General features: G+C 35.2%; 1 protein-coding gene across 1 annotated transcript in view; it reads left to right on the forward strand.

Moving 5' to 3' along the window:
* Positions 1–15,886, forward strand: part of LOC126751553 (uncharacterized) — a 29,273-nt gene extending 13,387 nt beyond the window's left edge. The window contains exons 2-3 of the mRNA XM_050461922.1: positions 15,386–15,480; positions 15,536–15,886. Of these exons, the coding sequence (XP_050317879.1) occupies positions 15,386–15,480; positions 15,536–15,886 (446 nt within the window). The remainder of the gene's footprint in view (positions 1–15,385; positions 15,481–15,535) is intronic.
* Positions 15,887–16,191: the final 305 nt, after the last annotated feature.

Raw genomic sequence — 16,191 nt, forward strand, 5'->3', positions numbered from 1 at the left:
TGAGAAGGAGCTTTATGCCATTGTTTGGGCATCACTGATCATCAACCATTAACATTTGCTTTATCACCCCGTAACCCGAATCCAAAAATGAAAAGATGGCACACAATTATAGAAGAATTCTCTCCTAAATTTGTGTACCAACCCGGTAAAACCAATGTAGTAGCAGACGCACTTTACCGTCTTCAGTTAAACCATTTATCAAACGAATCGGAAGATTCAGAGCACTCGGCACAGAGTACCGAAAACAATCAAATACAGGAAACACAAAAACCATTAAATCAGTTTAAACAGCAAATTATACTAAGGAAAAATAGGTTCACGATTCAGGAATTAATCGAAACCTTTGGGAATAAAAGGCATTTATGTAATAGAGTATGACACAGTAGAAAATTTAATGACTCTTTTGAAAGAATATATTCAACCAAAGTTAGTGACAGCGATTCACTGCACTGTTGAAGACTTGCACGAAATCCAAGAAGCTCTGAAAAAAACTTTTCAAAACAAATTTGTATTTACCAAACTTTTTCCAATGGATATTATTAATAGAGAAGATCAGTCCAGATTAATAGAACAAACCCATAATAGAGCTCATCGAAGCTATAATGAAAATCTTAAACAAATAGGGAAATTGTATTATTGGCCCTAAATGAGGAAAAGAATGAAAGAATACATTCGAAATTGTATAATATGCAATAAAAATAAATATGATCGCCATCCTAAGAAAATACCAATAGGTAAAGCCCCAATTCCAGAGAAAGAAGGAGAACAGCTCCATTTAGACATTTTTTACGCACAGAAACTAAAATTTATCACATCACGCTTATTAAAAATTTTTAATATTAAAACATATAGAAGACAAGTCAAATATCGAAGAAAAGGTTTTAGAATTACTTCAAACCTTCACAGATGTAAAACAAATTACTTTAGATAATGAACCAAGCTTTACCACACCAACATTTAAATCTTTAATGCAAAGGTTAAATATTGAAATTTACTTTTGTGATCCACGTCATAGCACAACTAATGGACAAGTTGAAAGAGTTCATTCAACGATAATCGAAATAGCCAGATGTATAAAAGAAGAATACAATATTGTCAGTAATTTAGAAGCAGTACTTAGAGCAGCGCAACAATACAATACAACAATTCATTCAGTAACGAATTTTAAACCAAATGAAGTACTTTACAATAGGGTAAACTATGAAAACTTACCAACCACTCTAAAGCAAGCACAAGAGAAAATGCTAATGTTTCATAATAAACATAGAACAGATTAGCAATATCATCCTGGACAAATTATTTATGAAAAAATAATAGGAGAAAGAAATAAATTACAACCTAGGTATAAGAAACAACAAGTTAAAGAAAACTTGGGGAATAACATAATAATAAATAATAGAAATAGAATTATACATAAAGATAATATAAAATCATAATTAATTATAGGTTTTCAAAATGATCCTTTCAATTTTCGCATTACTAATTGGCTTGACAATAGCTGATATTATAGATTATACCCGACAGGACTACGTACTTATCGAAAATGGAGACGTTTCCATTTATGAAGAATATGGAGATATATTTCACATCACTAATTTAACAATCTTTGAAAATATAATAACAGAAGAAACAAGTAAGGAAGGGCTAAGTTCGGGTGTCACCGAACATTTTATACTCTCGCATGATAAAGTGATAATCGAGATTTTATTATACGTCATTTACATATTTTTCAAATACCGTATTTTTGTAAAGTTTTATTCCGCTATCATCATTGATTCCTAATGTATATACTCGTATTATACAGAAAAGGCATCAGATGGAATTCAAAATAGCGTTATATTGGAAGAAGGCGTGGTTGTGAACCGATTTCACCCATACTTCGTACATGTCATCAGGGTGTTAAGAAAATATTATATACCGAATTTCATTGAAATCGGTGTAGTAGTTCCTGAGATATGGTTTTTGGTCCATAAGTGGGCGAGGCCACGCCCATTTCAATTTTAAAAAAAAGCCTTGGTGCAGCTTCCTTCTGCCATTTCTTTCATAAAATTTAGTGTTTCTGACATTTTTTGTTAGTCGGTTAACGCACTTTTAGTGATTTTCAACATTACCTTTGTATGGGAGGTGGGCGTGGTTATTATCCGATTTCTTCCATTTTTGAACTGTGTATGGAAATGCCTGAAGGAAACGACTCTGTAGAGTTTGGTTGACATAGCTATAGTAGTTCCCGAGATATGTACAAAAAACTTAGTAGGGGGCGGGGCCACACCCACTTTTCCAAAAAAATTACTTCCAAATATGCCCCTCCCTAATGCGATCCTTTGTGCTAAATTTCACTTTAATATCTTTATTTATGGCTTAGTTATGACACTTTATAGGTTTTCGGTTTCCGCCATTTTGTGGGCGTGGCAGTAGGCCGATTTTGACCAACTTCGAACTTAACCTTCTTATGGAGCCAAGGAATACGTGTACCAAGTTTCATCATGATATCTCAATTTTTACTCAAGTTACAGCTTGCACGGACGGACGGACAGACAGACATCCGGATTTCGACTCTACTCGTCACCCTGATCACTTTGGTATATATAACCCTATATCTGACTCTTTTAGTTTTAGGACTTACAAACAACCGTTATGTGAACAAAACTATAATACTCTCCTTAGCAACATTGTTGCGAGAGTATAAAAATCTCGCGAATTTCCCAAACCAATAGAAAATGTGCAATTACAAGAAGTCACATATAATGCTCTTTTAGATCAAATACCATAAATTAACTCAAAATAATAGTGAATCGGGGACGATTCATCTTAGGAAGGGGGAGTTAATGACAGCCTCCACACAGCCACTTGACCCTAACTGTAAACAATATTAAATCTTTACACTTTGTAGTTGTGCGGCCTCATAAATTAAAATAGAATTCGATATACTTTTTCCGTTCACATTAGAATAAACAATTCTTATCTAAACAATATCTGTAGCCCTCACAAGAAGGCATAATAGAATCAAAACAGAACACTTAACGTTCTGCCTAAAAATGCTGAATATGACATTAATGTAAATTGTCACTTTCTTTGCCTTAAACTCAACCAATATGTAATAGCTTTAAGTAAATAATAAGTAAATGTATAAATATTAGTAACTTGTAAATAAAAATTGGATTTTGTCTCCGGCGATACAGTCGACACTGCGTGTTTAATTTTCTCTGCGCGTTAGCAGATAGAAGAAATATATACATATATTTTTATTTATATATATTTTTTCAAATTCCCGCAATACGGGAATTAATTTGCATATGTTTTTGTTTTTGTGCCGTCTCTTTTGCGATTTTTAATTTGTTGCTTTTCGCGCTCGAATCAGCAGAAATATTTACCCCATTGTCAGGCTAAGCAATGACACAGCAACAACAGCCGCTATGAACAGCGCATTTACGTACTGTTTTTTAGGACAAATATGCCAAGCAACTTTCTTTGGAAAAGCCCCCAAATATCTAGAAATTCAATGGAAAATTGCCAGCCATTGGTGTCTCGAATTGGGCTGGGTATCTAATTTCAACATTTGAAATACACATAAAAAAGAAAGTGTGATTTCTTAATTATAAACGAATTAGGAGAAGGTGTAAAATTAATAACAGCAACAGAATAGAAACAATATATATTTACTAATTATAAAATAACAGCTCATTACCAAATAGGTTTTATACCAAAGACTTAAGCAACGAGCTCATGGGCCAAAAAAATGTGTGCTCATTTACTACCGCGAATTCAGATGCCAAGTAAGAATTTTGAGCTCAGGCGGCTATGATCTAAAATAAATGAGACTTTCCCCACACAATAAACTTTTATCATCACCGTTATTTAATAAATACTTTTTTCTTTAATTTTTTTATATTAACACTTTAAATTATAAGTAATAGTTTATTAGGTTAATTGTTCCTGAATAGGTCCTTCAAAATACGAAAATTCGATAGTCAACCATCTTAAAATAACCAAGTCTGTTATTAGGAAAAAGCAGTATTAGCTGAATTAAGTTATCCTGCTCCAGCTCAGCAACACTTTTGCAAAAAAATTTATATTTCCTAAATCAAAAACCCATCGAAAAAATGAAAGCGGTTTAAAGCTTCACAGTCCCCTAACCACAAAGCAGGCTAGATGACAACACTTCAAATCACCAACTTTGTTGTATGACATATACTGTCTTTACAACACGATAGCACAACAACAACACTAACAGGATCAGTAGGGTGGCCTTCAGTATTATGGATAAAAAGAAAAACGTTTCTATTCCCGATTTCACCCCATAGGAATAAGCGAATATCCCAAAAACTACATAAATTACACGAAATTCATAACAGTATCCTTTTTCCTTTTTAAGCTTAAGTTTCCGTATAATTCCAGTATAGAGGATCTACATCCACAAATTGAATGGAAATACCAAATCGATCATGGAGTTCTTTTTTTATAAATCGATTGATTTCACTGAGCTTAACAAGTTACCGTTTTCGTATCTTTGACACAGTAGTCAATGGTTTTAATTTTTTCAACAAACTACTTTCGCAGTATTAGAAACGTCATCATTAATGCCATTGTAAGGAGTTTAAATGAGTTAAACATCCACCCACTCTACCCGGAAAAACTGGTACACACTAATTAAACACTGCTCAATACACCATATCTGATGACACCATACTAATACATCACCACTTAACACAACTCACCACACACACTACATCAATCAACCCATTCAACAAAAAAGATGGACAAAAGGATAAAGAATACATTCGTTTTTGATACCTTCCGTTCTGCACTACGCAGCGTGAACACCATTTCTATTGGATATTTGCTACAAAAAAGTTCCCAAACGATAGAAACAACTTCGAGTCAACCCAGTTCCTGCGAGCAGCATTTTATATCAACTCAACAACAATTTGTCGCTGCGTTTAATTGAACACAACACCGTTCTGAATCCATATACTTTTCTATATCTACAAATTTAAAATTTGATTGTAGAAATATACAAAAATTAAAGTAAAGTTCATTTGCAATCTTAGTCGCGGGTCAAAGTGAGTTTTGAATACCCTAACATTGAGCGGTTTAAGCATAAGGCATTCATCAGACAGGTAGCATAGGTGGTTGCAATTCTTTTTTATTGCAATATTGGATTTTTTAAAATTATGGTTCTGTATTCTCTAGCTTCTCAAATGAGATGCTTTGATGGATTAACGCGAAATCGAATGATAAAAGCCTATATATCGGCTAAGCATTATTTGCGTATTATGTTAGCTTAAATTCTTCACGAAATAAATACATATATCCAACGTGTCGGATGAGTACGATCAGATTCAGGAAATAATCGCTTGTTTTTAAGCATATAGTGGTCAATTCCAGTAATTCTCTGAATTTTTGTTTTATTTTTTAATTTTTCTTTACAAAAATGCAATATTTTTATCACAAATATTTTTCTAACAATAGTATGCCAGTATGTGAAAAATGGGTTGAATCGGATCAATAATTTCTTTAGCCCCCTATACCTAATATAACGATTTTCGAATTTCCAGTTGACTTTATACCGGATGTATCAGCATATGTGTGATTTATTTTATTAAAATTGTTGAAGCGTATTTTTTCTAATAACGTGCATCTTTGTTCCTGAAATTAATAAAATCGAGTGAAAACCTGCCCTAGACCCCTTGTAACTTTTAAATCTAATGCACCTGAAGGTATTGACCTGGCTTTGATATTTACAACCTTCAACAGTTCGGTTGCACCAACTTAGCCCTTTCTTGGTTGTTTTATTTAAAGTATTGCCAATACATGATTGTATTCCCCCGACCTTGATGTTTACAAGTTGTTAAGTGAACACTTTAACAACAATAAAAGCAAAGCGATAAATAAAATTATTTTGCAATTTCTCGCAATTGTTGTTTGGCTCACATCAGCGAACGAAGTCTAACTGCCAGCCCAGAAAAGGGCAGCAGTTGTTTCCTTTCCTCACTTCAATGCGGAAAGTGGGCTGCACGGGTATTCATGGTTGACCATTTTCTATACGCGTGCGTAGGTGTCCACAGCTACAACAAAACATCATCCAAAGCCGCAAGCGAAGACCAATGGTCGCAACATAAAAATATACGCTGCTGATTGTGCGATGTTGATAAAAGTGACAACAATGATGTTGTTAATGATAATACTCATGAATTTGCACGCGTCAAAAAGGCTTTCTTGCTTGGTGTGTGTTGTTGCTATTTTATGTTTTGTTGTTTTGGATTTAGCAGAGTTTGCGGTGAGTGCCATATTTGGCCGCTTGCTGTTGGTGCAGCTGTCAGTCGCCGCTGCCGCCACCTCCCTGGCGCTGATGACGGTTGATAAGCGATATCCATGTTCAATTAGTAAAATGTTACATTGAAACTGACAGGCGACTGAAAACGAGGCAACAATATACAATAGCAAAAACACAGTCGAACGCCCGCGCTAATAAAATAAGAGTTGTTGTTATTGTCGGAGCTAAAACGCAGTAATGACTACTGATAAGTTTTGTACAAGCGGCTTTTGCCTTTGGTGAGAAATCTGTTTAGCAAGTTTGTTGCTTCGTCACTTTTAAAGTGTTTTTGTGATGATGTAAAAATTTTTCACTTTTTGCGAAGTGCGTTCAACAATTGCTGACACTTTAATTGCTAATGCGATGCGGTAGTTTTGTTTTATTGTTGTTGTGTTGGCTTGAACATTTAAGAGGTCGCCCTCACCATCTCTCTAACACATAACTGAACATATGTATGTGTTTTCCCTCACAGCCACATCCGTCCTGACCATTATATACTTTTGCGGTTGACAGGTGAAAAGTGAAATTTTAAATTTCTAATTGACGTTCACTGTCAGTGTGAAGAAGGTATTTTGATGTTTCGAAGTCACCACTCTATGTGAGTTAACAAGAAAAAATATAAATGTTTTGTAATCATATTTGTACCGTTTTACTTGAATGCCCTCTTACAGTTGTAATTATTGTACATATTTATAATATTTATTAGTATATCCGTTAGCGGTATACAATTTCGTCACAGACTCGTCTGACAAAAACAGCCTTCATAACTCATTAATGCCCTATGATTTTCTTGGAATATTCGAGCATCTCAGGTGATATAGCGATTATTTCTTCACAAATGATTCCCTGGTTTCCATCACTTGTTTCGTTTGTTGTGAAAACATAGTTGTGACATTTGTGTCACATTTGTTGCTCAGCCAAACAAATTAATCAACACGGGAATAAATATCAAAACAATACATCTATGGATTAGTTCCACAGATCACCCCTTCATGTCTCCATATCAACAAAGACTGCTTACAAAACAAAATATCCGAAGGAGCGATAGCAAATGATGAAGTAAATTTATTTTTCTTTATTCTGATTAGCGGTGAAACGGAGCACCACAATGATGAATGATCATTCAGTACTTATGTAAAGAAACGCCATAAGAAATACACTCCTTTCGGACTGTTGTAATGGTGACTTTTAAAGAATGGACAGTGATTCGCAAATCTGATCCGGAAATTAGAAAGCATGAAAAAGCAGCTATTACGTACCATTTTTAAACCATGAACGGGATAAACTAAGTTTGCCAAGAAGTGTGTAACACCCAAAAGGAAACGTCGGAAACCTTATAAATTATGCCTATAAACTACAAGATCCGCCCACTCGTTTTTGTGGCTAAGCTATATAATGTACAATTGTATATTTACATATATGTAGGTGATTTAGGCATGCGTTTAATTTGTCTGCTACAATTGATCAAAGAATAACTGGAAGAGTCTGGCAAAAATCACCTGACAAGAGAATCACCACCACCAAATATATTTAATTGTTACTTAAACGTACTAAAGAGCTGTTCATTGGCTCCAATGACCTCTTATGGGACATTGTGCTTTCGCCCCAGTTATAAATTTGCATATCCGAAGAATCTTCGACATAGCGCTATTGTTGTCGTTATTGCAAACTGGTGTTTCGTTGATTTGTGGTAATTCTAAGACCGAAAGTGCAGTTTGTCCGCCTTCTAGCATAGTTGCAGCCAAGAAAGCTTTAAAGAAACCGGCGTCAAAATGGGATAACGGGCGTGACGCCGCCTACTTTTAGGTAAAATCACATATGTATCTGGGTACCTGCTCGACCGATATAAGCCAGATTCGGCACACTAATATGTGACTCCAGTGCCTATAGTTGACTTTATATTCGAAAATACACATATATATATAAAAAATAATATATATATAAAAATCAATGCCACTTTCTTTGTAATTTCATCACTCATAAACGGCTGAACCGATTTGGCTGATTTTTTTTTGTTGTATTTGTTATTATTAGGAGAATGTTCTTATGTAAGAAAAAATTACGAAAGTTGCCGGAAAACCCCTAAAAACAGCCCTTTTCTTTTTCCCATACAAACGTTTTAATTTGTATATGTATGTTATATGTACATATGTACATATGTATGTAAGTAAAAATGATTGTTTGTTTGTTAGTAACGCTAACGCTCGAGAACGGCGGAACCAATCTTCATGAAATCAGAAAGTGTTCGCTGTGGATCTGGAAAGGGTTAGATATAAAAAAACCATATACTTTTCATAAGGAAAAGTCGAAAAATTGGAAATTTCCAAAAAGTGACTTTTCATACAATTCCTTTTTGTTTTGTTTTTCAATATTTTGATTTGTAAATTATTTGAATCGTTCAATTTCGGTCGCTTGCTTTTTTATTCCGGCTCTTTAAAAGAATAATTATTGAAAATTATTCAGTGAAAACTCTTCATGTGTGTTTCAAACGAAGTGATCATATAAGAAATTATTTTAAAGAAAGTGCCGGCACTTCTAAAATCAAACATAGGTCGACGTACTCGAAATGTTCGGGGCGTGTTGTCACAAAGAGTATCACAAACTGCAGTGCGACGTCCACGAAATAGATTTGAAGAAGCTCATCATGCAAGAAATTCAGCAAGACCTACGCGAATACGACGTCGTGTTTTGGAAGATATGTTCCGTGCTGCATTTGATTACGACCCTTCAATCGACTATAATGTACATGGATATAATGGAATGATGGATGTTATATCCCCACATTGTGAAGCGGCTAAATTCTCGGGTGAAACGGCTGGAATGTATTGAGCTAACGGGAAAGTAAAATTGCCGGAATTTGAGCCGCCTCCTGAACCATTACAATCATTAATTTTTGAGACATCACCAGAATCGAAACATTTTTTAAATCATATACAAGAGTACAATTCGTCTTTTCAAATGACTTCTTTCGGCGCTACAAAAATTATAAGAGATCAATTTATGCCGACATTTAAGGTGATTGCATGGAATATTTGATGGTTTTTTCAATGAATAGGGAAAAATTTATTCCTATAACATTGCATACATATTACAGATCCAAGGTCAAATTTATCACCTAGCGGGTTCATTGTTACCGCTCCCTGACGCTAACCATCAATTTTTACAAATATATTTCATCGGAGATAAAAATCGTGAATTAAATCAACGCTACACAATTGGTTCTCACACAAAAAGAGAAATTCTTTGCGAACTAAAAGATTTTTTTCATCAACATAATGAATGTGGACAGAGTTGTTCGTTCTTAAGTAATAAATTTGGTGATTCAATACATCTATGGGTAGCTATAACATTTTTTTCATGCCTGCTAACTATTGGAGGGGGAATCTTGACAGGCAATTTAAAATTGCAAAAGATCTGGCAAATTTGAGATATACAGAAATCTTTTCGAAGCAATTTCAAACTGATCCTTCCTGAAAAATAAAAAAATTGCTAAATATTGGGAATGGTAGAATATAACTGCAATCAAATACACAGTGCAATGAATTAAAACTGGCTCATTTATCATTCGATGCCATAACTTTGCCAGCCGATTTTTTTGTCTTTCTTGAGCTTGAGAACCGTTTCTTAATATGCAGTCAACTAGGCTGAAAATCGATTGGACTCGATTGATTTCACTGATGCACAGCCCAAATTCAGTAGTATTTTTACGGCAAAAACCAATTCTTTCTTAACGCACGAAATGCTTTTTGATTCACTTTTTTGTAAACTAACACAAGTTGCTTCACCAAAAATGCGATTATTCCTTAACTAATACTTATAATCTAACCAATAGAAATCATATAGATTTTATGAGTAGTACTAGCTAAGTATGTATCAGCCACAGTAAAACGTGGGCGGGTCCTCTAGTGTGTATATAAATAAAAATGAATCGTCAAAATGTATGTACGCTCATAACTCAATAACGCCTGGACCAATTTGGCCAATTCTTTTTCTTAAATGTTCGTTGAAGTTCAAAGATGGTTTCTACGGCGAGAAAAATTCGAATAATTTCCGGAAAACCCCTAAAAACAGCTCTTTTCTTGTCCCCATACAAACGTTACAATAAAAATGAATGTTTGTTTGTTAGTAACACTAAGAGAACGGTTGAACCAATCTTGAAATTGAAAGGTTGTTTGTTGTGGATCGGGAAAGGTTTAGAAACAGAATACCTTATACTTTTATTGAGGAGAAGTCGGATAATTGGACAATTCCAAAAAGTAACATTTTCCATGCACATTTTTTCAATTTTTGTTTGTTTTGTTTTTCAATATTTTGATTTGTAAATTATTAGAATTGTTCAATTTTGATCGCTTGCTTTTTTATTCCGGCTATCCAAAGGAAAAATTATTTAAAATTATTCAGTGAAAACTTTACGTGAGTTTCACACAATGTGATCAATTGCATATTGAAATTTGTTACGAAGCCACGAAGAGGTGGCGCTAATATTGGTCGGCGTTCTTTTTGCCATCAACGTATGGCAGCCCAAGGAAAGGCAAGAAGTACTCCCAAAATGCGATTACATACGTGCGGAATTATGGATCGCGGTCAATCAGCTAGCGATCGTAACGATATCACGCACGACTTTTTAAACAATAGCTGCGAGGTTTGATGGTCTTTATCTTGAAGCAACCTATGGTATATATGGTGCTGTTAGATGCTGAATGTATTCTGTTGAGTAGCAAAAAATATGTTTGCCGCACGCACACATTCTTCTTTGGTTGCGGATGGTGATTACACCAGATCAAATTGATGAAATCATTTCAGCGGAAATTCCTGATCCAGAGATAGAAACAGAATTATACGAAACCAATATGGTTCATGTACCTTACGGACATCACAATACCACTTCGGTTTGTATGTCTGACAATAAATGCACGAAACACTACTCATGTGCTTTTCCTTTGGAAACGGAAATGGGAAATGATGGATATTCACTGTATCGGCGTCGCTCACCAGATGACAATGGCAGAACATTTAGCATTTAGAGGCGTGAATATCAACGTTAACAACACATCGAAGTTGACAACACATGGATCGTACCATATTCGCCACTTTTGTCTAATTCACATTCAAAACTCATGTCAATGTTGAATATTGCAGATTGGTGAAATCGATCAAATACGTTTGCAAGTACGTCACCAAAGAAAGCAACATAGCGGTTATTGGCCTTGAACGATATGAGATCAGCAGTATCGAATGGGTGTGAACTGCAATAAAGCGCTTTGTTGGATATTTACTTTTGCAATTCATGAAAGTTTTCCGACTGTTGTGCGTCTCGCGGTTCAACTTCATTTAAGTCATTGCGTATTGTGAATGGTACAGTGTGTGCCACTTTTTGAGAAGCATGCCAGCAGTAGCATTTGCTGGAATATGATAATCACTTTAAACAGACGAAGGACAATGCGATAGTTACTTCGCATGCCTCTGAAGTTCGCATACTTTTCGCGAAGATCATTTCGACATATCAGCCTTCAAATTCGCTTTAATTATGGGATACGAAAAAATTACATTGCCGACGACATTTTACATTGTATTCGCTAAGTATTGCAAATGGGCAAATTTCGGTTGATACTTCCAGTGGTTTGATATCAATTTCACCTCCCTTTTGTCAATTCACTTCAACGGAAGATGAATTCATCACGAATGTTTATCTGTCATTGGTTAAATTATCGTAACTGCAATTGCTTGAGTGCACGCGCAATTTTAGCTGCCAAAAATACCGATGTTAATGACTTAAACTGGAAGATTCAAAGTCAAATTCCGGGAGGTTTGCGCTCATATAAATTGATCGATCGTCTTGACAAGGAAGACGAAACCGTAAATTATCCAGTGGAATTTCCAAATTGCGTCTCACAGTTGGATCTGTCATTATTACGTTTCACAATCTCCATGCGCCGAAACTGTGTAATGGAACCCGAATGATTATGACGTAGTTATCGAATACAAGGCACAGCCATTTCAATTCAAACGTATTCAATTTCCAGGGAAAATTGCCCTTGCGTTGACAATCAACAGGACACAAGGAAATCGGGAAATGCTATGTTTTTCACACGGCCAGATATATGTGGCGTGTTGACGAGTTGGATACCCATCTTCTCTGCATATTTACGCACCAGAACAGAAATCAAAAAATTATGTTTATTAAGTTGCGCTACATTAAAAAAATGTAGAAAAATCGAAAATAAATCATTTTCGACACAATATAATTTCAACTTTTTTTCATTTCAAAACACATAATTTCACGCAGGACAACGGCTGCGGGGTCAGCTAGTATATTTATAAATAATAACATTCGACTCTGATTTTGAGTTAGTTTAAGAAAATTTCAAACATATTGAAGACAACTTTTATAATTACAACAGTATATCGAGATTGGCAACCCTGCGTTGTGAGAGAGCAATCAGCTGACACGTTTCTACGGCAAAAATCCAAATGCCGTGGATTACTACGGCGAAGAGAGAAGGGAGTACCGATTTTCGCTGTTCACTTACATTGCACTCCCATAAGATAGGTCGTATCAGCTGACACAGGCCACGGGTTTCCGTTTTAGCTGTTGCGGCTATTACTCTAGTTTTCAACATAACGGTTATATCGAAAGTGGGCGTGGAGATACGTTCCTTCTATAGAGAACATAGGTTCATACGGTTCGTTAAAGTTTTTTCTTGCCAAAGTCTGCAGGGGGTAAACAAAAAGTTCTGCAAAAATATGTCATTCAGAGATTATTGAGTCCAAGTACAGCATATATTTGTTCTTTGATAAGGTGGTATACTTTAAATGAATTGTTAATGCAAACTTTTATCCCGTTATTTTAATTACTTCTTGATTTGTGTACTGGAAAGTGAAACCATCAAATGGAATTTAAAATTGGTTATATAGGAAGTAGTCGTGGTCGTTGTCCCATTTCGTTCATTTTCGTACTTTCTTCGAAATCGGGTCCCGAGATATGTGATTTCACCAAAAAGTTGGCGGTGCCACGCGCATCGCCCAGTTTTCGCTCCGGCTCCCATAAAGCCCTTTTATACCGTCCCGAAAGTAAAATTCAATGTTTCTGGCGTAATTAAGTATTGATTTATTACAGTTTTAGTATTTTTGACCATTATATGGAGAGTGAGCGGGGTTATCTTCCAATGTTATCCATTTTTACACTGTCGGTAGGAGTTATTATAATATGGACGACTTTGATTATTGTAGCTTTAGTGGTTTAAGAGATATGTACATTAAACTTATTAGAAGGTGGGGCCCCATCCACTTTTTAAAAAAATGTTTCCCATAGGTGGCCCTTACTACTGCGATAACCTCTGCCAAATTACAGTTTGATATCTTTATATAGTGCTGAGTTATGGCAATTTATATGTTTTCAATTAATGGCGATTTGTAGGCGTGGCAGTGGTGCGATTACGCCCATCTACGATCTCGTATTTTTTTTTTTTGGCATTAACGGACCCGTATAGCATTATTTCATTTAGGTATCTTGCACGGACAGGCAGACAGTCACCCAGTTTTCAACTTTTCTCGTTATCCTGATCATTTATATATAATTGTGTATAATCCTATGTCTATCTCGATTAGTTTTAGACTCTACTACTCTGTAGCAGGTTAACAGGTTGCAAGAGTATAAAAATTGCATACTACTATGCTCAAAAAACAAAACAAAAATCAGAGAACATGAAACATAGAGAAGGTGCAAATTGAATTCTGTATGTTGTTCGATTGGACGGTTAACAGAGCTTATAAGATTGCGACACGGAATTTCACCATTCTCGCTGCTATTTAGCAGAATTGAGCATGTGCAATGGCAGAAATATGTATTGTAAAGCGACTGAATTCATACGAGAATGAATAAAGAGAATTGCTTTGTAGAAAAATATAGGTATACAAAATATACAAAATCACACAGAGAATGTAAAAAAGCATTCTCTGAGTGACATATGCATGCTTATTTTGTATTATATGAAGCATTGTTTTCCGAAAAATTTTAAACATTTTATGTGATAAATTAAATACAAAATAAGTTTAAATAAATTATTATTTCAAAAATGATATTAATTTCGACTATTATATTACATCAATTTCGACTATTGTAAAATGAAGATGTGCTAAATGAACTTAAATGTGCTCATATAAATACTTCCATTCATTCCTTCCATTTCTTAAAAAAAATTAATGACCTTCATGAAATATGCATATTCGCATTATTTCGTTATCATTTCCATATTTATACCAATAGAATTTCTTTGACACATGCATATGTACATACAGACATTCATAATAACAAGTGTCGCACGCTTCTTTCGCATCTCCGTTGTCACGGTCAACCAATGGCCGAAACTTGCGTTTTGTCAAAGAGTCAAGTGCTGAACACATTGAGCGCGACAGACTGCAAGCGACATCTGTCAAATATTAAAATACACACGTTCTTATGGACACAGTTATGTAGTTGTGCAGCTGCCTCAATCGAATGGCCGCCGATTGTCAACGCTTCCCTTGCCCTTGTAACAGCTTTGCCTACAAACGTGCGTAAATATGTATGTACATATGTATACTTATGAGCGTGAATACATATTGACGCAGATTTTTACGAGTAACGGAAAAATATTTTAAAATAAGTAAATATTAATGGTACTCATTTAATTTCGCATGTATGCAATAATTGCGAACTTACAAAGTTGCCACTACGGTTAAATGAGTGCCCAATGGCAAAACATGATAGCAAAACTCGTACAAGTCAGCTGTTTATTTGTTCAAAGTGAATATTTTAAAATGCCGAGAGTGAGCGAAAAACAAAAACTTCTTAAATTATTAGAAGAAGCTGCATTAAATGATTGTTAAACAGTGTGCCGTTTATTCAAAATAGTGTGCCTGAGTGTAAGGAATTCTTAAACGACGTGTTATGGGAACTTGATGAGACTAGACTCAAGAAGATTACACACGTAAACTGGAAAACCTTCGACTTTATTTTAAATTTAATAAAGGACGATGCGTCGTTCAACCAAATACGTTATTGCAAACAATACCCTCTCAAAACACAATTAGCAATCGTATTATATCGCTTAGACTCAAACGGTGAAGGCGCTACTCTGTCTAAGATTGCTGGCTTGTTTGGAGTTAGTGATGGTGGTATCATTCAGGTTAGTGTTTGTCATTGTTTTGTTAGATTAATGTTTATCTTTTTCTTTATATTAGAATTTGACTGATAGAATTTTTAAAGCACTGTTAAAGCATAAAGATCAGTATCTGTTTTGGCCAAATAGCGATGAACGTAAAAAGCTCGTGTCAGAAACCTGGGGTAAATTGCCAAACTGCGTAGGATACGTCGATGGTACTGAAATTCCTTTGGCGGAAAAACCTTCTCAAGACCCAGAAGCTTACTTTTCACGAAAGCACCAATACTCAGTTAAAGTTCAAGCCGTTTGTGACCATTCGCTTCAAATAAGACATTTAGTGTTAGGCTATCCAGGTAGCGTACATGATGCACGTATTTTTAGTAACTGCGAATTGTCGAATGACGCCGATGTGTTTTTTGGAGGAGCTTAATGGATCGCAGGTGACAGTGCTTATAAATTGTCACGAACTGTTATAACACCATTTAGAGAAAACTCTAGAGAACTAACACAGGGTCAGCGAACTTTCTTTAACAAAATATTCAGTCGTTATAGGATTAGAATTGAACATTGTTATGCCATGAATAGGTAGGTAGGAGTGCAGCCCTATCGGGCTCAATTAGCACTTGATGTGCCATTTTAATACACTATTCGTAGAACCTTTTGTATCTGCTATTACGTTTCACTTTCTCTCTCAAACCATTTCGAGGTTTCGATGAATCTACTTATGTTCGATAC

Source organism: Bactrocera neohumeralis, chromosome 2 (assembly GCF_024586455.1).
Source record: "Bactrocera neohumeralis isolate Rockhampton chromosome 2, APGP_CSIRO_Bneo_wtdbg2-racon-allhic-juicebox.fasta_v2, whole genome shotgun sequence".
Taxonomy (NCBI): Eukaryota; Metazoa; Arthropoda; class Insecta; order Diptera; family Tephritidae; genus Bactrocera; species Bactrocera neohumeralis.